Source organism: Schistocerca piceifrons, chromosome 3 (assembly GCF_021461385.2).
Source record: "Schistocerca piceifrons isolate TAMUIC-IGC-003096 chromosome 3, iqSchPice1.1, whole genome shotgun sequence".
Taxonomy (NCBI): domain Eukaryota; kingdom Metazoa; phylum Arthropoda; class Insecta; order Orthoptera; family Acrididae; genus Schistocerca; species Schistocerca piceifrons.
The window spans coordinates 221999291-222024610 of record NC_060140.1 but is presented as its reverse complement, the minus strand read 5'-3'; the positions used below and the strand labels follow the sequence as shown (position 1 = coordinate 222024610).

Below are 25320 nucleotides of genomic sequence, written 5' to 3'. Positions count from 1 at the left end.
GAGACACTTCTGCTGCTGAATACCGCTGAAAACTGATGCCACAGCTGAAAACTGTCGTGGTATGTGGGTCCATGCATCCTACACAGCGCATGGGCCACCTACCGCATGTGTTGCCCCATGGTGGCCGAGCAACTGGCTCGTCACCTGATGGATGATATCGGAAGTTCACTGAGGCTTTTTGCAGATGATGCTGTGTTGTATCGAGAGGTTGTAACAATGGAAAATTGCACTGCAATGCAGGAGGATCTGCAGCGAATTGACCCATGGTGCAGGGAATGGCAATTGAATCTTAATGTAGACAAGTGTAATGTGCTGCGAATACATAGAAAGATAGATCCCTTATCATTTAGCTACAAAATAGCAGGTCAGCAACTGGAAGCAGTTAATTCCATAAATTATCTGGGAGTACGCAATAGGAGTGATTTAAAATGGAATGATCGTATAAAGTTGATCGTCGGTAAAGCAGATGACAGACTGAGATTCATTGGAAGAATCCTAAGGAAATGCAATCCGAAAACAAAGGAAGTAGGTTGCAATACACTTGTTCGCCCACTGCTTGAATACTGCCCAGTAGTGTGGGATCTGTACGAGACAGGGTTGATAGAAGAGATAGAGAAGATCCAACGGAGAGCAGCGCGCTTCGTTGCAGGATCATTTAGTAATCGCGAAAGCGTTACGGAGATGATAGATAATCTCCAGTGGAAGACTCTGCAGGAGAGACGCTCAGTAGGTCGGTACGGGCTTTTGTTAAAGTTTCGAGAACATACCTTCACCGAAGAGTCAAGCAGCATATTGCTCCCTCCTACGTATATCTCGCGAAGAGACCATGAGGATAAAATCAGAGAGATTAGAGCCCACACAGAAGCATACCGACAATCTTTCTTTCCACGAACAAATACGAGACTGGAATAGAAGGGAGAACCGATAGAGGTAGTCAGGGTACCCTCCGCCACACACCGTCAGGTGGTTTGCGGAGTATGGATGCAGATGTAGATGTAGACAGAGGCTGTCGAGCCGCCATTAGTAGAAAACAGCCACCAACGATGTATCATACTTAAGTACTTCCTTGAAACACTCCCTTCGGACGCACCGGAAAACGTTGTGCTTTGATGCGGGATAATACATGGTCCGACGTCCTACTAGAAAATCCTTCCCTTTATCAATCCAGTTCTCTGCCAATCTAATTTCAAGCAAATACGGTCCCAAGAATCATGGAATTGGTGACAAAAAATTATCACGTAACATTAGAAGGATTTATTGTAGTAATTACCAATTAGAGCATATATTCACAAAAATGAACATAATATAAAGTTTCTCCTTGTGGGTTTTGCACAGGACCTGAAGCTGAACGAGTACCGCGTGGTGTCCCGCCTGGGCCTGATGCACATGACGGCGACAAACCTGTGCGAGTGGCTGTACGTGCTGGTCGAGGAGACCAAGCACGAGATCGTGCACCTCGCCATGCACGGCGACCACCACGGTGAGTGAGTGCGGTCCACACCACTTCTTACAATATACAGCTAATGTCGGTGGCGTAGATCAACAGAAGAACGCTCGCAAATTACATGCCCCATAATAACTTGTTTCCACATGCTATACAACTTACGATCAACTACCTAATGAATTAACTGATGTTTCACTGTTTGTAATCCACCAGGGATTAGCTTCAATCTTTTTCAGCGCTAACAAATTGGCTGTGTGAAAATCTACCAGATGTTCTCACCCATATCCATCTGTTAACGAGCAGCTGCGATCGAGTAATTATAAGTATCAGTAAGTGGTGCTTGTTGCTCCTCACAAACCGCAACCACAATATTCTGTGCTAAAAACACCTACATTAAGTCCATTATTACTCTGCCATGCATAATTATTACCGTTGCATCATGCATGAAACTCCTGTCTAGTTATTTCGAATAACGTTTCTACTTCTAATAATTTTCGGGTGTGCAGCCTGATCCCGTCGACATTATGCTACGCTATTTCGGCCCAGAGACGTCCTTATATCGTCAGTTGGGCAGACGACTACTGAAGATCTCAGGTGCTTCAACAGTATTTATGTCCAATTTCGCGCATGCGAAATGCGTTGGCGTTTTTCGGCGCAAGCGTCAGGCGATGACATGCTCGGGACAGCCGAGTTGTGCGTGCTGCCCTCTGTGGTAGGAGTGACAGATGGTCTGATCAATGAATATCGAACGACCCCGTCATAATAGGCAAGACGTATTTCCACCATTCTGTGATTACTAAATCCCAAAAACTGGAAACTGGAGCTAAATTTTTTGTTCTATTGTATTCCATTGAGTGTCCCATACAAACAGTGTGTTCTGCTACTGCTGGTTTTGACGGCTGCCGATAACGGTTGCTTTTTTCGTGTTCTGACCAACGCTCCTGACCAGTTCATGGCGTCTGGCCTATATATGCGGCGCCACACTCACAGGGAATTTTCTAAACGCCCGCTTCTTTCCGTGGTAAGTCGTCGGCCAAGCTCTTCGCTGGTGGACGTAAGATAACCTTGATTTTACTTTTCGTAATTAATATGCTTGTTTTAGAAGACACATTCCCGTCATATGAAAGGAACGCGATTGATTCATAGTGCGTGGCTTCTTGCTATTGTAGCTGTGGTTCAAAAAATGGCTCTGAGCACTATGGGACTCAACTTCTGAGGCCATAAGTCCCCTGGATCTTAGAACTACTTAAACCTAACTAACCTAAGGACATCACACACATCCATGCCCGAGGCAGGATTCGAACCTGCGACCGTAGCGGTCGCACTGTTCCAGACTGTAGCGCCTAGAACCGCTCGGCCATTGTAGCTGTGAATCACCTTCCTTATTTGGCGTGAAGTGTAGCCTTTCTTTTTGAAAACCTTCTCCAAGTGTTCTAATTCTGTGTGGAGGATTTCATCGTCCGATATTACGTGCCCCCGAGGTATTAAGGTAATAAGAACACCGGAGGCTTGTGCAGGGTTTTGGGAGCTAGACGTCTGGAGATACAGATCTGTGTGCAGGGGTTTTCTATGCAATGGCCCATCATTCTTACGGAATACTAGCAGGTCTAGAAAGGGTAAAGTCCCATATTTCTCAGTCTCAGTCGTAAACTTGATGTTCTCATGAAATGAGTTTAAGTGACAAAGGAATTTCTCCAGCTCTCGTCTGTCATGAGGGCGTACAACAAAAGTATCATCTGCATAACGCCAAAAGACTGTGAGCTTTAGAACAACAGACTCAAGTGCTTTGTCCTCAAAGTCCTCCATAAAAAGATTAGCCACCACAGGGGACGAAGGACTCCCAATGGCGACGCCTTGTTCAAAGGATTCGTTATTAAATAAGAAGTAGATTTAGGAGAGAGTATGTACAAACAAAGGCGTCAGGTCAGTACTGAATAAGTTACCAATAAGATGTAACGAGTCCATGGGACACTCAATGGAATACAATGGTAAACAAATTTTAGCTCCAATTTTTAGTTTTTGGGATTCAGTAATCAGAGAATGTGTGGAAGTACTCTTACGTCTTGCCGATAATCTTATAAATCGTGTCAACTGATTTCACTTGGATAAAAATTGGAATCGTACAATTGAAATTATCCAGTCACAATGGTATCGATACTCAGTGATCAGATCATCTCTCACTTCCACCGAGGGCAGCACACCCCACTCGGCTGTCCCGCACGTGTCATCATCTGACGCATGCGCCGAAAGACGCTAGCACGTTTCGCATGCGCTAGATTCGGTATAGATGGCTCAAATGGCTCTGAGCACTATGGGACATAACAGCTGAGATCATCAGTCCACTAGAACTTAGAACTACTTAAACCTAACTAACCTAAGGACATCACACATATCCACACCCGAGGTAGGATTGGAACCTGCGACCGTAGCAGTAGAGCGGTTCCAGACTGAGACGCCTAGAACCGCTCGGCCACTCGGCATAAATACCGTGAATGCATGTTGGATCTCCAGTAGTAGTCATCTCAGCTAAAGATGGCTGGACGTATCGGGAAAATTTCAGGAGTTCCATGGTTTCTGCTATTATGTGTCACTGAAGTCTAGACGAGAAATTGGTAACATAACAATAAAATCAGCTGAGGAGGCTACAGCAAAGAGGAAGAAATATGAGACCAAAAGAAGACTTCCTTTCTCGAATGAAGACCAGGCAAAAGAAACTAAGCGGCATATTTAAAATATGTCAATACTAGAGGGTTACAGGTTCACATTGATTATAAACGGCAAACAGAATTAGTTAAAAGAGAAATGAGAATAAGAAGGCAGAATTTCGAAGCAGTCCTTGGAAATTTAGAATACAATGTCTATGGAAAACACGTAAGGCCTACGGCGGAGTAATATCTCTGATGAAATGTAGCTAGATTGCCTGCAAAACCTATCGACAGGGAAAAAAGAAAATATTGCAACAACTCGGTCAGATATGAGTGGAGATTCAGTCTCCTATAAAGAAATGAAAGGTGCAATAGAGTCCAGCAGAAATAGAAAGTGTGTAGGAGGTGACAAAACAAATTTTGAGCTTATTAAATATGACCACAAAAATTATTAGCGTAGGCTTCGAAATTTTATTGATACGTTGGGGAAGAATGGTCATCTTGCGGAAGGTTAGCAGAGCTCAGTAGTTTTAATATATTTTCAAAAGAAGACCGGAATGAATGCAAAAACTGTAGAGGTGCAAGGATACTGAACTGTATTATAAGATATATGCCAAGATATCTTTCAAAGGATTAAGTGCTATAACAGATACTTTTCTGAACGATTTTAGCCTGGTTAGATCATGTATGGATTGTTTTTCCCCTGTCAACCAGCTAAACAGGAAATCATAGAGACTTTCTTCTCCCGATTTATATGGCTTTTGTGGATCGTGAAAAGTCCTTCGACTGGATTGTGAGATTTAAGTTATGGGAAATTTCTCGGGAGTATGGTATTCCTTAACAATTAATAAGGTCAATTGAGGGTTTGTATACCACTAACAATATCACGATACACGTCAGCTGAACCATTAGTACAGAAATGGGAAGAATCACACAAGTGAGTCTGTTATCTGCCTCTTTCTTTTTTGTTTTAGTTATTAGTCTTCTGACTGGTTTGATGCGGCCCGCCACCGGTTCCTCTCCTGTGTCAACTTTTTCATTTCAGATTAGCAACTGAAGCCTATGTCATTATTTTTTTACTGAACTTATTCCAATCTCTGTCTTCCTCTACAGTTTTTAATCTCTATAGGTCTCTGTAGTATCATAGATGTTATTCCTTTATGTATTAACATATGTCCAGTCTTCCTGTCCTTTCTTCTTGTCAGTGTTTTCTATATATTCCTTTCCTTGCTGATTCCGCAGAGAACCTCCTCAATTCTTACTTTATCAATATATCAATTTTCAACAATCGTCTCTAACAGCATTTCTCAAATCGATTTTTTTCTCTTCCGGCCCTACTATCCATATTTATATAACTCTATCGATATTAATACAACTCTGAACCGATTTCGATGAAATTTGGTGTGATGACAGCCTGAACACCGAGGAAGGACAAATGCTATCTTAGAAAGTGTATAATAGAAGACATACATCGTTTAGAAGAATAATACGCGGATTATGGAGAAATATTTATTCTTTGAGAAAACTATTTATTCTTTGACAATTCAATTTTATCGTGTTTGTGAAAATCCTTTCACTCTTTGATATGTTTCTGGTAATACGATGCAACGTAATGAATACAATGCTCATGCAGTCCTCAACGTGTTTATCCTTGATTTCATACTACACTCCTGGAAATGGAAAAAAGAACACATTGACACCCGTGTGTCAGACCCACCATACTTGCTCCGGACACTGCGAGAGGGCTGTACAAGCAATGATCACACGCACGGCACAGCGGACACACCAGGAACCGCGGTGTTGGCCGTCGAATGGCGCTAGCTGCGCAGCATTTGTGCACCGCCGCCGTCAGTGTCAGCCAGTTTGCCGTGGCATACGGAGCTCCATCGCAGTCTTTAACACTGGTAGCATGCCGCGACAGCGTGGACGTGAACCGTATGTGCAGTTGACGGACTTTGAGCGAGGGCGTATAGTGGGCATGCGGGAGGCCGGGTGCACGTACCGCCGAATTGCTCAACACGTGGGGCGTGAGGTCTCCACAGTACATCGATGTTGTCGCCAGTGGTCGGCGGAAGGTGCACGTGCCCGTCGACCTGGGACCGGACTGCAGCGACGCACGGATGCACGCCAAGACCGTAGGATCCTACGCAGTGCCGTAGGGGATCGCACCGCCACTTCCCAGCAAATTAGGGACACTGTTGCTCCTGGGGTATCGGCGAGGACCATTCGCAACCGTCTCCATGAAGCTGGGCTACGGTCCCGCACACCGTTAGGCCGTCTTCCGCTGACGCCCCAACATCGTGCAGCCCGCCTCCAGTGGTGTCGCGACAGGCGTGAATGGAGGGACGAATGGAGACGTGTCGTCTTCAGCGATGAGAGTCGCTTCTGCCTTGGTGCCAATGATGGTCGTATGCGTGTTTGGCGCCGTGCAGGTGAGCGCCACAATCAGGACTGCATACGACCGAGGCACACAGGGCCAACACCCGGCATCATGGTGTGGGGAGCGATCTCCTACACTGGCCGTACACCACTGGTGATCGTCGAGAGGACACTTAATAGTGCACGGTACATCCAAACCGTCATCGAACCCATCGTTCTACCATTCCTAGACCGGCAAGGGAACTTGCTTTTCCAACAGGACAATGCACGTCCGCATGTATACCGTGCCACCCAACGTGCTCTAGAAGGTGTAAGTCAACTACCCTGGCCAGCAAGATCTCCGGATCTGTCCCCCAATGAGCATGTTTGGGACTGGATGAAGCGTCGTCTCACGCGGTCTGCACGTCCAGCACGAACGCTGGTCCAACTGAGGCGCCAGGTGGAAATGGCATGGCAAGCCGTTCCACAGGACTACATCCAGCATCTCTACGATCGTCTCCATGGGAGAATAGCAGCCTGCGTTGATGCGAAAGGTGGATATACACTGTACTAGTGCCGACAGTGTGCATGCTCTGTTGCCTGTGTCTATGTGCCTGTGGTTCTGTCAGTGTGATCATGTGATGTATCTGACCCCAGGAATGTGTCAACAAAGTTCCCCCTTCCTGGGACAATGAATTCACGGTGTTCTTATTTCAATTTCCAGGAGTGTATTCCATAATGAGTGCGCAAGGAACTGCCTGTTACTTTTCCACGATTATCGAACCTATTTTGGTAAAATTTAGTATGGAGATAGCTTGAGCCCTGAGACGGAATATAATCTACTTTAGGGGGGAAAATCGGCGCCCAAGAGGGAGAAGTAGACAAAAAAATGGTTCAAGTGGCTCTGAGCACTATGGGACTCAACACCTGAGGTCATCAGTTTCCTAGACTTAGAGCTACTTAAACCTAACTAGCCTAAGGACATCACACACATCCATGCCCGAGGCAGGATTCGAACCTGCGACCGTAGGAACAGTGCGGTTCCGGGCTGAAGCGCCTAGAACCACTCGGCCACCGCGGCCGGCTGGAGAAGTAGACAATGCAACATATTTTTTACCAATGAATATAAACCACGTTAAAATTATTGAATTTGTTGCATAGTCTGCTCGTGAACAGCTACTTCAGTTTCACGATGCATGATACCCGTCCAAAAGCTTCACTCGGCAGCGATGCTGCAGGTACCTCCGTGTTGTGCACTGGTGCAGTTATTAGGGGGTGAGGAGAGGAGGGCGTGTGTCTAGAGCTATGCTTACCTGAATAGCCAGGCAAGTTGGGGCAGCTGTCGTTATTGCGTGTACAATAAATGTCTTACTTTCTTACCATCACTCTTCGTAATAAAACTACTGCTATGTGAGTGCAGCTGGGGATAACAGGTAGTTTAACATGTATACCCCATCAGCCCAAAATGTTTCAACACTGCATTATTAAAATTAGAAAAAAATTAAGATGGTGGTTTTAATGCTTCAGATGTTCCCCATTTGCACAATTTGCGCACCATACTGGCTCGAACGTCAGTTACGTCACCGAAGCCTTCCCCTCCCAGCTCCATCAGCAAATGAAGCATCTTAAGTACGACTGTTGCTACACATCCATCTACCTCTAATTTCTCTGAGTTACACGTATGTATGTTTTCCGACTCAGTTTGGAACGTATGCTCTCGGAAACAGTTAACCTATCCACGATATACAGACACGGCTCTTACAACATCTGACACTGTGATCTGTGGAGCTTCTCTGTTATGCTCTTGTGCTTAAGGACCGATGCGCCGCTCTTCGTTGGAACCTCTCTATCTCTTTAATTAATCCTATTTGGTAAAGTTTACAGACTGACGGACAGTACTCAAGAATAGGTGAACATGAGTGTTATGAGCCAATTCTTCAGTGGATGAATTATATTTCCCGTTGAATCTCAGCCTAGCATCTGTTTTTTCCTACAGGTTATTTTATGCGCTCATTCCATTTTAGGTGCCTCCACACCATAATGCCAGGTATTTAATGGTTGTTGCCATTCACAGTAATTTATGGCCAGTAGTGCTATTTCCCAGTAATAGATCACTTCGCCCATTTATGAGCAACAATTCACGTTTACGTACGTTCTGGATCAACTTTCGATCCTTGCACCAGTCATAGATCTTCAGGTCTTCCGGCATTTCGCTATAGTCTTCCGGCCGTGCAGCCTTCCTATACAAGAGGTTCAAATGGCTCTGAGCACTATGGGGCTTAACTTCTGAGGTCATCAGAACTACATTAGAACTACTTAAACCTAACGAACCTAAGGACATCACACACATCCATGGCTGAGGCAGGATTCGAACCTGCGACCGTTGCGGTCGCGCGGTTCCAGACTGTAGCGCCTAGAACCGCTCGGCCACTCCGGCCGCCTATAGAACAGGCCTGGCCAAATTTGCGTTCGTGGAGTGCGCTCGCGCTTCGCGCTTTCATTCATCCTGTTTGGTAAGGGTTCCAAACTGAGGGACGGAACTCAAGAATCGATGGAGCATGAGTGTTATGAACCAGTTCGTTAGTGGATGAATTATATTTCCCGATGAAGAGACTGCTATATGCGAGACGCTGCACACACGGAAAGCTTACAAAGGCGTGTTTGCAACACAGTGCAACCACTTCTAAGAGTGAATACTTTATGAAGTGTGTTGATTTTCAGCTTCTTATTTTTAAGCCAAAACAATGAATTTAATTACTTGATTAAATACATACATTAGATAGTTCTGATATGATGAGTAGAACTACAGAGAGCTTGACATACAGACATTTGACATATAGTGTTTCATACATGTCACTTTTAGAACATACAGGGTGCTGCATTGATAGTGACCGGCAAAACATCTCACGAAATAAACGTCAAACAAAAAAACTACAAAGAACGGAAGTCGTCTAGCTTGAAGGGCGAAACCAGATGGCGCTATGGTTGGCCGGCTAGATGGCGCTGCCATAGGTCAAACGGATATCAACTGCGTTTTTTCAGGTAGGAATCCCCATTTTTATTACATATACGTGTAGTCCGTAAAGAAATATGAATGTTTTAGTTGGACCACTTCCTTCGCTTTGTGATAGATGGCGCTGTAATAGTCACAACCGTATAAGTACGTGGTATCACGTAACATTCCGCCAGTGCGGACGGTATTTGCTTCGTGATACATCACCCGTGTTAAAATGGTCCGTTCACCAATTGCGGAATCCTGTTGATGTATGGCTATTGTGATCATAGTGCCCAACGGGCGTGTGCTATGTATGCTGCTCTCTATCCTGGACGACATCATCCAAGTGTCCGGAACGTTCGCCGGATAGTTACGTTATTTAAAAAAAAACAGGAAGTGTTCACCCACATGTGAAACGTCAACCACGACCTGCAACGAATAGTGATGCCAAAGTAGGTGTTTTAGCTGCTGTCGCGGCTAATCCGCACATCAGTAGCAGACAAATTGCGCGAGAATCGGAAATATAAAAAAGGGCGGTGTTAAGAATGCTACACCATCATCGATTGCATCCGGACCACATTTCTATGCACCAGGAATTGTATGGCTACGATTTTGAACGTCGTGTACAGTTCTGCCACTGGGCACGAGAGAAATTACGGGACGATGACAGATTTTTTGCACGCGTTCTATTTAGCGACGAAGCGTTAATCACCAACAGCGGTAACGTAAACCGGCATAATATGCAGTATTGAGCAACGGAAAATCCACGATGGCTGAGACAAGTGGAACATCACGATGTACTTCCAACATGATGGATGTCCGGTACATAGCTCGCGTGCGGTTGAAGCGGTATTGAATAGCATATTTCATGACAGGTGGATTGGTCGTCGAAGCATGTTCACCGGATCTGACGTCCCCGAATTTCTTTCTGTGGGGAAAGTTGAAGGATATTTGCTCTCGTGATCCACCGACGACGCCTGACATAATGCGTCAGCACATTGTCAATGCATGTTCCGGCTGGCGTGGCCGAGCGGTTCTAGGCGCTTCACTCTGGAACCGCGCGACCGCTACGGTCGCAGGTTCGAATCCTGCCTCGGGCATGGATATGTGTGATGTCCTTAGGTTAGTTAGGTCTAAGTAGTTCTAAGTTCTAGGGGACTGATGGTCTCAGCTGTTAAGTCTCATAGTGCTCAGAGCTATTTGAACCATTTGAATCAATACATGTTATAACATTACGGAAGGCGAACTACTCGCTGTTGAGAGGAATGTCGTTACACGTATTGCCAAATGCATTGAGGTTGATGGACATCATTTTGAGCATTTATTGCATTAATGTGGTATTTACAGGTAATCACGCTGTAACAGCATGCGTTCTCAGAAATGATATGTTCACAAAGGTACATGTATCACATAGGAACACCCGAAATAAAATGTTCAAGCGTACCTACGTTCTGTATTTTAAGTTAAAAAATCTATCTGTAACCAACTGTCCGTGTAAAATTTTGAGCCACATGTTTGTGACTATTACAGTGCCATCTATTACAAAGCGAAAAAGGTGGTCCAACTAAAACATTCATATTTCTTTACGTACTATACGAATATGTAATAAAAATTGGGGTTACTATTTTTAGAAACGCAGTTGATGTCTACTTGACCTATGGCAGCGCCATCTAGCGGACCAACCCTGGCGCCATCTGGTTTCCCCCTTCAAGCTAGACAAGCTTCGTTCTTTGTACTTATTTCAAAAAGTGTTAAAATGTGTGTGAAATCTTATGGGACTTAACTGCTAAGGTCATCAGTCCCTAAGCTTACACACTACTTAACCTAAATTATCCTAAGGACAAACACACACACACACACACACACACCCATGCCCGAGGGAGCACTCGAACCTCCGCCGGGACCAGCCGCACAGTCCATGACTGCAGCGCCTTAGACCGGTAGTTTTTTCGTTTGACGCTTATTTCGTGAGATATTTCGCCCGGTCACGATCAATGGACCACCCTGTATACCTGGAACTATGGTTCGCAATATGGTCCAGAGCATGGATTTACACAGTTTAAAATCTGTTACACCAAAAGCTTCGCAGGGGTTCATCAGTTTCATAACAGGAAAAAGACGTTCTTACACATGTGTTGAACCAAACATCGACTTTCCTGTGCAGTCAAGAATATTGCTTTTGTTTAACGCCTTATGAAGCGTTAAATATCTGGATTGGACAATCAGGTTGCTGCTCTGGTTGCTACCCTGTACATCTGTAACCTCCGCTCTACATTTGTTTCTATCTGAAATTTAATCCAACTTTACGTCCCACTCTATAAAATACACGTATTGCTGTAACTCTGTACCCGTAAACTGTTATTAAAATTAAACTCGTATGCAAAGTTTGACTAAATAGAACCTCATTTGAACTGAACTGTAACTGATGTGAATGCAACTTGTTTTATACTAAATGCGGAACTGACGTGAAACAATTATCTGGCACTACTCAAATTTTCCACTTACCTTGCGTCTTGTCAACATTGTTGCAGATTTTTCGGTTCTAGGCGCTTCAGTTTGGAACCGCGTGACCGCTACGGTCGCAGGTTCGAATCCTGCCTCGGGCATGGACGTGTGTGATATCCTTAGGTTAGTTAGGTGTAAGTAGTTCCAAGTTCTAGGGGACTGATGACCTCAGATGTTGTCCTATAGTGCTTAGAGCCATCTTCACCATTTTTTTTAAACACTACAGCAAATGGCAAGCAGGATGCGGCTAGGTTAGATTACTATTTCTAAATAAAACTTGCAAACTATGTTCAAACTGTTTCGTACCACATGGTGCGATTTGGTAATGCGTAATGAAACAGTGGGATGAGAGTAACTATTCCTATGAAATTTATTCAAAAAGACAGAGTAAAACTTCGTGTGACCTTCATGCATAACACAGGTGTAACAAAGAGAACAATAATTTAAGAAGGATGCAATATTAACAGAGAATTTCTATAAAAATCAAACAGCTTAATCAGCTAATATGTTAATACATGACGCAAGGAACTGGGGTGGTCTTTCTCTCAGCTCTCAGAGAGTTAACTAGCTGACAATAATTATTGTGATAACCTCGCTCCGCAATGCTGCAGTCTTACCTCAAACTTCTCCTCTTCATAAATATTGACATTATTCATAATCTACATCTGCATCTTAACATACATCTTATTCATCCTTGCTGTTCTTTACAGTCAATCTTTCTTCGTCTAACACATACAGTCACAAGTCCACACAGCACCACTAAATATGTTCAGCACGTGCCACACTTCAACTAAGAATCTATCAGACTGCGCAGAGGAAAAGACTGTGGCACGACAAGAACAAAGATTGTTTAACAGTAACATAACTCTAGCTCTCTCTCTCTCTCTCTCTCTCTCTCTTTCTGACGTGCACGTCGATAACATACAAAAACCAAAATGACGTGATCACCTTACATATCTATCAACTAAATTTGGATGTAATGGGGTACATTAACAGCCGAAAGCGAGAACGGTCTGACAAATAAATTAAAATCCGTCTTAGTCGTGCAGTGCCTTGGCATCTCTTTGAGAACTCATAATGAAACGTTTCAATTACTGGATCGTAGTCAGTCATGGTTCAAATGGCTCTGAGAACTATGGCACTTAACATCTGACGTCATCAGCCCCCTAGAACTTAGAACTACTTAAACCTAACAAACCTAAGGACATCACACACATCCATGCCCGAGGGCTGCAGTCATGGACTGTGCGGCTGGTCCCGGCGGAGGTTCGAGTGCTCCCTCGGGCATGGGTGTGTGTGTTTGTCCTTAGGACAATTTATGTTAAGTAGTGTGTAAGCTTAGGGACTGATGACGTTAGCGGTTAAGTCCCATAATATTTCAAACACATTGAACATTTGAACATACCCGAGGCAGGATTCGAACCTGCGACCGTAGAGGTCGCGCGGTTCCAGACTGAAGCGCCTAGAACCGCTCGGACACATCGGTCGGCAAGTAGTCAGTCACGTATAGCCCACAAAAGACTGCCTGAGGTACCGGAAATGTTCCATGTCATGAACATGGATTTTTCCATAGGACTACTTTACTTTTAAAAAAAAAGTAGCATCAATTTTCTCCATCATATCCTTTTCCAAGTGACTATCCCATTCCATGAAAACCCTTAATGAATTCATATAGCCTGTTATGTGTATCATAAAACGTTTGGTCACCAATTTACTAATCGTTGTCTGAGTTTTTCGCTAATGGCTGCCTTGAGTTTATCCAGAATTCACTGTTGTTCATCAGAAGACTAGTGCATCATATCGTCTTCGTGGCTGGTGTTGTAACGACGTTCCACTAAGTGTTTTACCTGCTCATAACAGTGCGACGGTATTTTAAGCACTTTGCATTGTCTTTAAATGATACGAAAAGTAAAGCAGTTCCCGTTCAGCATTGAACGATGTGGCTTCTCCACTGTACCTATTTCGGACAAGAACATAGACTCAATAACTTTCCAAATGTCGAAAGTGAATCTGATGTATCGCAAGTGGTCCTCTTAGCAAGCTACTTGGAGTCTGACAAGTTGATTGCTTCTCTCTGTCGGCATACGGCTGCAGCCTTCTCTTTCCTCTTCCTCCTCACCACTCCGCCCCACTTGAAGCTGCGCACGGAGTGCTGGGCAGGAGCACAGCTGGAGCGTTCAAAGAGTGCTACGTGGCCAGAATTGCTACAGACAACAGCATTGTCTGCGACCAGCCTCATGGAGCTTCCGACGTTAAATGCTAGATAATTTACATTGTCTGATAACAGTAATAGCTTTATAACCCTCTCTTGGTGTACTTCCGTATTTCCCTTTACGTCTGCGGATTTAATCTCGTTGACAATAATGTTTGGACTGTGTCCAAGTTATAAATCTAGTCATAGATGAGGCTGAATATGTTATGTAACAGGCGGAACTATGTGCCTCATGGAAAAAGGGTGACCCGGCTGAGTCGCTCAATTTGACTCTTACTCTGATCACAAGGGGTGGCCATTAATTGCACGCGCTGATCACGTAGGCTGATGTGAGGATCAATAAACTATACTTGACGGGTTGTATCTGGAACATCTGAGGTGATTAGAAAGTTAGGAATACAATTAAATACTTAGCTTTAATTCAGCATCAGTGGTGAACGTCAACCGTGACTTTGTACAATAATATTTACAAGTGCAGTTATAGACTGAACTGCGAATACTTCTTTACAATGCTGTTTGCTTCACACATATAGATAAATTGTCAATTCATAGACTGTATGAGCCAGCCGGAGTGGTCGAGCGGTTCTAGGCACTATAGTCTGGAACCGCGCGACCGCTACGATCGCATGTTCGAATCCTGCCTAGGGCATGGATGTGTGTGGTGGGTGTCCTTAGGTTAGTTAGGTTTAAGTAGTTCTACGTTCTAGGGGACTGATGACCTCAGAAGTAAGTCCCATAGTCCTCAGAGCCATTTGATTTTGAACCCTGAACTGTATGTGGCGCCTGGCTTGGTCGTAGCTACTGACTTAGCTGAAGGCTATGCTAATTAGCGTCTCTGCAAATGAGATCTTTAAAGCTATAACAAGTGAACCAGTCCTATTCAAGTCGGCTGTAGAACTGGGCAGTGCGCTAGCTTGTCTCTTTAGTCCAGCCGAGTGGCAGCGTTCCGTCTGCCAGCGTCGAGAGTGGCTACTCGATGGTCCCGTGTATACTGACGGACCGCGACCGATTTGAAGCCTACAACCTAGCAAGTGTGGTGCCTTGCGGTGATACCGCAGAATACTCCATAAGCTCGCATCGTATTTATCAGACGACAATGGGAAACGGTATTGAATTCCTGTGATTGCGATTAAAGTAGCATCAGAGAAAATAAATACGTGAACGCTGCGTTCTGATGCACACTAAAGTAGCTTCTCCTTACTTTTGACATGAAAAAAATCTCATTTCCTATTAGTGTAGGCTTTTCCATCTCACGCTGCAACAATGCTCATTTACTGAAGCTTCATGAGGCTCAGCAGTACCCGTTCCAGAATTCCAAATCTCCAAGTAGTCTGAAGCGATTACCTGGAATCGAACAAGGAACCTCTGCACAGCTGGACAATCATTCTTATTTTGCATAAGTATCCCAGATATACTGTTTACTAAACTATTTAGCTTCAGACCAAAATGTTTCAACCATAGCTTATCTGAAAGTGATGTACAACACACTTGAATTTCCATTCACTTTTGAGAATATAATAATTTATCTTTCTGCAGAATTTTTCTACTGCTTAGCATCTCAACAGTACAATGTATTTGTTCCCCACACTCTGTGTGCGTATGTGTGTGTGTGTGTGTGTGTGTGTGTCTGTCTGTCTGTCTTAATTTGCTAATCAAACTGACTTTTATAACAAGCGTGAACCGCTTTCATCCCGTAATTTATGTGTGCATGGGTGCGTTGGTGTGTGCATGTGTATGTTCAAACACACATTCTGCCAACGTAGCGACCCGAACACATCTGTGAGTCTAATACCTTCGAATGTTTTGTGTGAAACGGCATGATAACACTTATATATATATATATATATATATATATATATATATATATATATATATATATATCTGCGTGTTTTCATCGAACCTGTCATAAAAAGTCTTTTCTGGAAGTATAAGAGTAAGTCTGTTGCTTCATAGTTTGAAGACAGGAAACAAAATGACCATGTAGTTTCTAAATCTACCAATGTAATTCCAAGACTGCCTTCTCGATTCCTACTGACTTGCTCGAGTGAAAATCATTTGGCACTATCACATCCTTCTCACAGTGCTGGAATACTTCATTCTCCTCAACAATATCGTCTTCTTCTGTCCGTAGTTCCGCCATCTTTTCTGTGGTTCCACTAAATAACTTCAGGCAAATGCTTGGACGGTTCTGTGGGGGAAAAAAAGACCAAACATCTTTCCCTTTCTTCCCCATCACGAGCTTGTCTTTCGTCTTCAAGACCTCTTCATCGATGGCCGTTAACCGCTAATCGTTTTTCCCTTCTCCTCTACTGATAATGCTGATGGACCGATTTTTCTCTGTGGTTCAGACTTTCTATGTACAATTACCATCTGTCTGTTTGCAACTGCTTAGCAGAAATTTCAGAAGTGCTCCTAAATGGTGCATATATTTACTATTTACTTTCGAAAATTGTTATCAGTCGTTACCCTAAGAAGACTGATGTCTTGGTTTTGACATCCATTTCCTTCTCTTCTGTATCATAGAATATTGTACAACTTGCACGTTATTTTAGACTATGACAGATACCACGAATTCATTCTCGCGACAGGCAAGGCTTCTTCTAGTGTATACAGATTCTGTTTGTGCAGGATGGCAGAGAAATTTCTTAATAATGTTTCGGAAATAGTAGGCGACAGAGTGTTTGTAGCGCTCAGGGTACCAGACACTATTTTTAAGTCTGCAACAGCTGACTGCTGAAGCTGCAGCGATTATTGGTGAGATCCCAGGTCGCTTTGAGCGTGACGCATCATCATTAGCACTTATATGTCAGCTTGCTTTTGTGTGTATGAAAGGCAGTTGGGACAACAGCTCTGAAACAGCAAACATTACGTCATAAGACAGCTTACACACCAGCAGTAAACATCATTTGCTAGTAGTCCGCCGGAAACTGACCACGAGATCTGCGTCACGTAGTAGAAATGAGTTTTTTCCTCATACATCATTCCAGGAATTGTAGCGCACTTAAAGTGACACTAAGTGTGTTCCTTTCTCAGCGTTTGTTTCACAATCACGGGATCTGTTGTTACATTATATTTACCGTTTATCCCACATGTACAGGGGACGCTGGTATAGTATATCTTCTCCATCTCTCACTGTTGTTGTCAACTTCGGCTTTTAAATCAACGCCGCGCAAGCTGAACTTAAGCTATCAGTGAATTTTGATTATCAATGTATTAACATAAACTCAATTGATTTGGGGATGCATATAAAGTCATATTGTTGAATACTTGTCCATAAATGAGTGAAAAATAAAGAAGTTTACAACGACCCGTCGATTTAGAGGTCTTTGTAGGTAAGTCAGTACTACAAACACAGAAGCAAGCTGTAGTTTTTGAGATTATTTTGATTTTACAGGGTGTGGCGCAGCTCCTATTGCCGATTCTGCAGGTTGTAGAGGAGGTATAGTAGATACGTTTTACATAGCAGAGTGTAATCGGAAACAGCTTATCATCGTGATGCGAGAACAACAAAGTCCTCCCACATCTTTTTAACTACCACGCTAATATTAATACTTCTTGTATAGTTTCCTGCATGACATACTACCCACATTAAGAGCTTGTACGATAAGATCATTTAATGTTCTCTTGCTTACAAGTTGTTGTATCGGTACTATCGTTATTTGCCGTTCAGATGCTAAAAATGGTGCTTCGTTACTGCAGCTAGTATGCCTGAGTACACGCGGCCAGATAACGCATTGTTGTTTTCAGCGAAGCGCATCGCACTGAGAAAAATGCTCAACGGCTCGACCAACAATGTGTTCCGAATGCAGGTAGCGTGACATCATTTTTAAAACTTTAGGCTCAGTAAAATAGCGACTATGATAAAGAGACGCGTTCACAATGATGAGATACTGTGATACTACAAGGAGTGTGGACTTTGAAGCGGATGTTCTGCGTCGAGTTACAGTGGTTCCCAGAACATATACTCGACTAATTACACTTGGGAATCATGGCACTGTTTGGCGTAATCTACTCAAGTACAATCCCCATCATTACTAGAAGGTGCACGGTATAAGGCCGGCTGTCTTACGTTATTTGTCTACTATTGTGCTTGTTTTCCAAATTCTTATGTTGATATTCCCCATTTTCTGAACCACTTTCTTTTCCCCGACGAATAACATTTGACTAAGGAAGCTGTTACAAACGGTCAAAATGGTAAATTCGGAAGTGCAGTAATTCCTCATGCGCCCCACCCCAGTCTACACTACGTGATCAAAAGTATCCGGACACCCAAAAAACATACTTTTTTCGCATTAGGTGCATCGTGCTGCCACCTACTCCTAGATACTCCATACCAGCTACCTCAGTTGTCGGTAGACATCGTGAGAGAGCAGAATGGGGCGCTCCGCGGAACACACGGATTTCAAAAAATGGTTCAAATGACTCTAAGCACTATGGAACTTAACTTCTGAGACTCCTAGACTTAGAACAACTTAAACTTAAGGACATCACACACATCCGTGCCCGAGGCAGGATTCGAACCTGCGACCGCAGCAGCATCGCGGTTGCGGACTGGAGGGCCTAGAACCACTCGGCCACAGCGGCCGGCGACACGGACTTCGAAAGTGGTCAAGTGACTGGGTGTCACTTGTGTCATACGTCTGTACCCGAGATTTCCACACTCCTAAACATCCCTAGTTCCACTGTTTCCGATGTGATAGTAAAGTGGAAACGGGAATGGACACGTACAGCACAAAAGCGTACAGGCCGACCTCGTCTGTTGACTGTCAGAGACCGCCGACAGTTGAAGAGGGTCGTAATGTGTAATAGGTAGACATCTATCCATATCATCACACAGGAATTCCAAACTGCATTAGGATCCACTACAAGTACTATGACAGTTAGGCGGGAGGTGAGAAAACTTGTATTTCACGGCCGAGCGGCTGCTCATAAGTCACATCTCACACTGGTAAATGCCAAACGACGCCTCGCTTGGTGTAAGGAGCGTAAACACTGAACGATTGAACAGTGGAAAAACGTTGTGTGGAGTGACGAATCACGGTACACAATGTCGCGATCCAATGGCAGAGTGTGCAAGATGAACGTCATCGGCCAGGGTGTAGTGAGTGCCAACAGTAAAATTCGGGGGCGGTGGTGTTATGGTATGGTCATGTTTCTCATGAGGATTGCACCCTATGTTGTTTCGCGTGGCACTGTCACATCACAGGCCTACATTGATGTTATAAGCACGTTCTTGCTTCCCACTGTTGAAGAGCAATTCACGGACGGCGATTGCATCTTTCGATACGATCGAGGACCTGTTCATAATGCACGGACTGTGGCGGAGTGGTTACATGACAATAACATCCTTGTGATGGACTGGCCTGCACAGAGCCCTGACCTGAATCCTATAGAACACCTTTGGGATGTTTTGGAACACCGACTTCGTGCCAGGCCTCACCGACCGACATCGATACCTCTCCTCAGTGCACCACTCCGTGAAGAATGGGCTGCCATTTCCCAAGAAACTTTCCAGAACCTGATTGAACGTATGCCTGCAAGAGTGGAAGCTGTCATCAAGCGTAAGAGGGTGTGCCAACACCATATTGAATTCCAGCATTACCGATGGAGGGCGCAACGAATTTGTAAGTCAGTTTCAGCCAGGTGTCCGGATACTTTTGATCACATAGTGTATTTTAGCCACTGACTGAAACACACAGACACCTTGAAGCTCCAGTCTGATGTTTATTAAACTTTGTGGGGTTATTCAAGACGTACGGGGTATTAACTCATGTAACTTTCATTTCTTTCGGCACTAATATTCATCATCATCAGTGTGAGGTGAGACCATCATGATGTGCACGAGTACTCTTCATTGTTCCTTGCGACGTGGAAGGAGTGGTCTCGGAAACATGGGTATCCGCGGAATTTTTTTCCAACCGAAGGGGTGGGGGGACTGAAATCTGATTTTTCCCATTTTTGATGTATCTGATTCGTTAAGTTTGAAAACTTGTCGTGCCCTAGAGACTAAATTTGACGACAATACACAAGCTTACAGTGCCACAAACATTTGGTAGTTATACAATTATCATTTTGGAGATACATTACTTTGAAACTGAACTGCGTATGCAAAGTAATTTCTTTTGTTAATAATATGCTTATTTATTCCACCTTCGTGATTCAGCAACCTAAAATTTCATCCCCTTACATTTAAACCATGAGTCTTCTACGAGTCACGAAATGAAGCTAGAAATTTTTTCTACAAAAATATACTACTAGCCCAATAATGCGGTAAGAAGCTAAAATTAAGAATCTGAGGCAGAAAAAAAGAAAAACTGAAAATATACTGTTTTATATCAAGAAAAATGACCAATATTCTCTTCGAAGTGGAGAAACAGACTACCAGCTTGGAAAAAGGGATAATTAGATTTAATATCATTTAAAGCACTTTTTTGCATACAGAATGCATATCATCACGTTAGTGGATTTATTTCATCACTTTCATGCTTCCTGTTTTTTAACGTTAGTGACAAAACTACAACAGAACAAAATGTGTTTTTAAAACTATATTTTTTTGACTTGGTTACGGAACGTGTAGCTTAGAGCCTGTAACAGAGTAGATGAACGTAAGAAATCTTCCAGAACCATTCTCAAACTGGTCAACAGAATCGACTTTTAACATCCTGGACTGTATTAAATCAGTCCTCGTCTCTTCAGTTTGTCACATTATCGTGCAGTTATATCAGCTTGACTGCATGTGTTCTAACCCATAAAGTTGAAAAGGTTCCAATTCCTGGACAGGACATCTTATCGATGTTGAAATTTTTTGCTTTCATCGAGCCCATGAAATGGAGTATTCTGTTACGACTGATGTATTTGGAGGTATATTTTAAGTACAGGCCGTTTTGGCTTCAGAGTCTACGGTTATAATTGTATCGTACAAATCTGAACGTAGAATTTCCAAGCAGCCACAGCTCTTCTTTGTCGACAAACAGTCGGTGAACTACTAATGATATTCTGATATTCAGCAATATGAGGGGGCGCTCTTCAGGAGGTTGGGAACGGTTAACACAAGGGCATAGTGCTGCCGTGCTTATGGTGAACTGGAATCTACTCTTCCACGTGTTGGATCGGCTCCTTTCTGCAGCTCGAAAAGGGCTATACGAGGAAAAAAATAGAGGAAACAAATTTTTTCACGACTGTTTCATCATCTACATCTACGTTATTACTCTGCTATTCACAGTTAAGTGCCTGGCAGAGGGTTCAATGAACCACCTTCAAACTGTCTCTCTACCGTCGTTTCACTCTCGAACAGCGCGCGGGAAATTCGAGCACTTAAATTTTTCTGTGCGAGCCCTGATTTCTCTTACTTTATCGTGATGATAATTTTTCCCTATGTAGGTGGGTACTAACAGAATGTTTTCGCAATCGGAGGAGAAAACTGGTCACTGAAATTTCATAGGAAGATCCCGTCGCAACGAAGAACGCCTTTGTTTTAATGATTGCCACTCCAATTCCCGTATCATATCTATGGCACTATCTCCCCTATCTCGTGATAAAACAAAACGAGCCGCCCTTCTTGGAACTTTTTCAATATCATCCGTCAGTCTTACCTGATATGGATCCCACACCGCACAGTAATACTTCAGAATAGGGTAGACAAGTGTACTTTAAGCAGTCTCTTTAGTAGATCTGATGCACCTTCTTAATGTTCCGCCAATGAATCGCAGTCTTTGGTTTGCTGTACCCACAACATTATCTATGTGATCGTTCCAACTTAGGCTATTTGTAATTGTAATTCCTGAGCATTAACTGAATTTACAGCCTTCAGATTTGTGTGACTTATCGCGTAATCGAAATTTAGCGGATTTCTTTTGGTACTCATGTGAATAATTTCACACTTTTCTTTGTTCAAGGTCAATTGCCACTTTTCGCACCACACAGATATCTTACCTAAATCATTTTGCAATTTGTTTTGGTCATCTGGTGACTTTACAAGACGGTAAATGACAGCATCACCTGCAACTAACTTAAAACGGCTACTCAGATTGTCTCCTATGTCGTTAATATACAACAGGAACAATAGAGGACCTATAATACTTCCTTGGGGAACGCCGGATATTGCTTCTGTTTTACTCGATGACTTTCCGTCTATTACTACCAAATGTGACCTTTCTGACAGGAAATCACGAATCGAGTCGCACAACTGAGGGGATATTTCATGGGAACTCAGTTTGCTTAGAAGACGCTTGTGAGGAACGGTGTGGAAAGTTCTCAGGTTCGCATCCACGTTGACTGCACAATGGCCCCGAAACTGCTACCGCACCAAGGAGTCAGCCCAATTCTTGAACGAAATGCAAATCAAAAAATCCGAAGACAGGTAGACATTATTACAGTCACAGTACTTTACATCGCGTTCGGCGATGTTAAATATGCAATTTAATAGAGTCATAGACAATCAGAGTTGGAAATTTGTGAGAACTCTGCAATGAATAAGATTCCAAGAGGGGCCAGTGCCCCCTCTTGTACCCCCACACCCCCTACTACCCTTTCGGACGCCAGTGCCACGGTGTGAAATTTCTTTCCATGCCTTAAACATATGTTTTGTCAGTACACAAAGATTGTTGGGTGGAGGTTCGTATGGAAGTGTACGTCTTCCCATCACATCCCACACATGCTCTATAGGTGAATAATCAGGGAACCAAGCAATCCAGTCAAGGCTCCATTCGTTGCTCAAGGCGTTTGCGGTGTGTTCTGCAGTGCCTTGCGTTATCCTGCTGGAATACGGCATTTGGACCCTGCTCACAAAGATTATGACAACAGGGTTTCCATTCTTGTCACATGTTGGCAAGATTTCATCCTCCCTTCAACAATAACCATATCAATCCAGTTGTCATGCTCAATAATTCCGTACGTCAGTACTGTACGTCTTGGACAAGTATGGGTCTCGGAAGTCTCGGATTGCTATTATCACGTCGTACACAGACACGTTGGAGTGGATCTTGCTGCCACTAACAGACTCAGCGCAAAGCGCCACATACACTACTGGCCATTAAAACTGCTACACCAAGAAGAAATGCAGATGCTAAACGGGTATTCATTGGACAGATATATTAAACTAGAACTGATATGTGACTACATTTTCAACGCAATTTTTGGTGCATAGATCCTGAGAAATCAGTCCCCAGAACCACCACCTCTGCCCGTAATAACGGCCTTTATACGCCTGGGTATTGAGTCAAACAGAGCTTGGATGGCGTGTACAGGTACAGCTGCCCATGCAGCTTCAACACGTTACCACAGTTCATCAAGAGTAGTGTCTGGCGTATTGTGACGAGCTAGTTGCTCGGCCACCATTGACCAGACGTTTTCAGTTGGTGAGAGGTCTGGAGAATGTGCTGGACAGGGCAGCAGTCGAACATTATCTATATCCAGAAAGGACCATAAAGCAACTGCAACATGCGGTCGTGCATTATCGTGCTGAAATGTAAGGCGTCGCAGGGATCGAATGAAGGGTAGAGCCTCGGGTCGTAATACATCTGAAATGTAACGTTCACTGTTCAAAGTGCCGTCAATGTGAACAAGAGGTAACCGAGACGTGTAAACAATGGCACCCCATACCATCACGCCGGGTGATACGCCAGTATGGCGATGACGAATACACACTTCCAATGTGCGTTCACCGCGATGTCACAAAACACTGATGCGACCATCGTGATGCTGTAAACAGAACCTGGATTCATCCGAAAAAATGACGTTTTGCCATTCGTGCACCCAGGTTCGTCGTTGAGTATAGCATCGCCGGCGCTCCTGTCTGTGATCCAGCGTCAAGGGTAACCGCAGCCACGGTCTCCGAGTTGATAGTCCATGCTGATGCAAACGTCTTCGAACTGTTCGTGCAGATGGTTGTTGTCTTGCAAACGTCCCCATCTGTTAACTCAGGGATTTAGACGTGGCTGCATGATCCGTTACAGACATGCGGATAAGATACCTGTCATCTCGACTGCTAGTGATACGAGGCCGTTGGGGTCCAGCACGGCGTTCCGTATTACCCTCCTGAACCCACTGATTTCATATTCTGCTAACTGTCATTGGATCTCGACCAACGCGAGCACCAATGTCGCAATACGATAAACCGCAATCGGGATAGGCTACAATCCGACCTTTATCAAAGTCGGAAACGTGATGGTACGCATTTCTCCTCCTTACACGAGGCATCACAACAACGTTTCACCAGGCAACGCCGGCCAACTGCTGTCTGTGTATGAGAAATCGGTTGGAAACATTCCTCATGTCAGCATGTTTTAGGTGTCGCCACCGGCGCCAACCTTGTGTGAATGATCTGAAAAGATAATCATTTGCATATCACAGCATCTTTTTCCTGTCGGTTAAATTTCTCATCTGTAGCACGCCATCATCGCGGTGTAGCAATTTTAATTGCCAGTAGTGAAATACCAGTGGCGTTCAGTAAGTAATACAATCTTTTTTTTAAAAATTATGTTGGTTTCGTACTGGATTCTAATACACCATATTATTCGCTGATGTTTTGGCTACAAAACTCTGGTTTTCAATGCGTCGGCCTCACGCACGTTACAGGGAGGTCCCATATGCTCTCATTGTGTCGCTTTACTGGACGACGTCGGAGCCAAGGTCTTGCATCATTAATCTCCCCATCATCCACCTCCTGCTTCCCACGGTGTGCACTGGACCAAGCAGATGGAAGTCATAAGGTACGAGATCTGGGCTGTATAGTGGGTGAGGGAGAACTGTCTACTGTGGTGTCCTGAGTTGCTGTCGGGTGTGTAGGCTTGTGTGTGGCCTTGCGTTGTCATGGAGAATGGGATGTTCGTTTGTATATGTGTGGCGACGAACAAGCTGAAGTTGTGTCTTCAGTTTCCTGAGGGTGCCACAAGATACCAGAGTTGATCGTTGCACCACAAGGGAGGACATGAAATAGCATAACCCCTTCAGAGGCCCAGGAGGCCGTCTCCAAGACTTTCCTGGCTGAGGGTGCGGCTTTGAACTTTTTCCTCGCTGGAGCAGTGGTGTGACGCCACTCCATGGGTTTGCCGTTTTGTTTACAGCTCGAAGTGATGTACCCCTGTTTCATCAACTATTACGATTGAGGACAAAAGAATTCTAATGGTCAGCCTCGTAACATGCAAGCAATTCCGCACAGATG

At 44.0% G+C, this 25320-nt stretch overlaps 1 protein-coding gene across 1 annotated transcript in view; it reads left to right on the top strand.

The window, feature by feature from the left end:
- The window catches only part of LOC124788531 (proton channel OtopLc-like), a 132927-nt gene that overhangs the window by 60955 nt on the left and 46652 nt on the right, over nucleotides 1-25320 (top strand). Inside the window, exons 8-9 of the mRNA XM_047255802.1 lie at nucleotides 1336-1484; nucleotides 3123-3132. Of these exons, the coding sequence (XP_047111758.1) occupies nucleotides 1336-1484; nucleotides 3123-3132 (159 nt within the window). The remainder of the gene's footprint in view (nucleotides 1-1335; nucleotides 1485-3122; nucleotides 3133-25320) is intronic.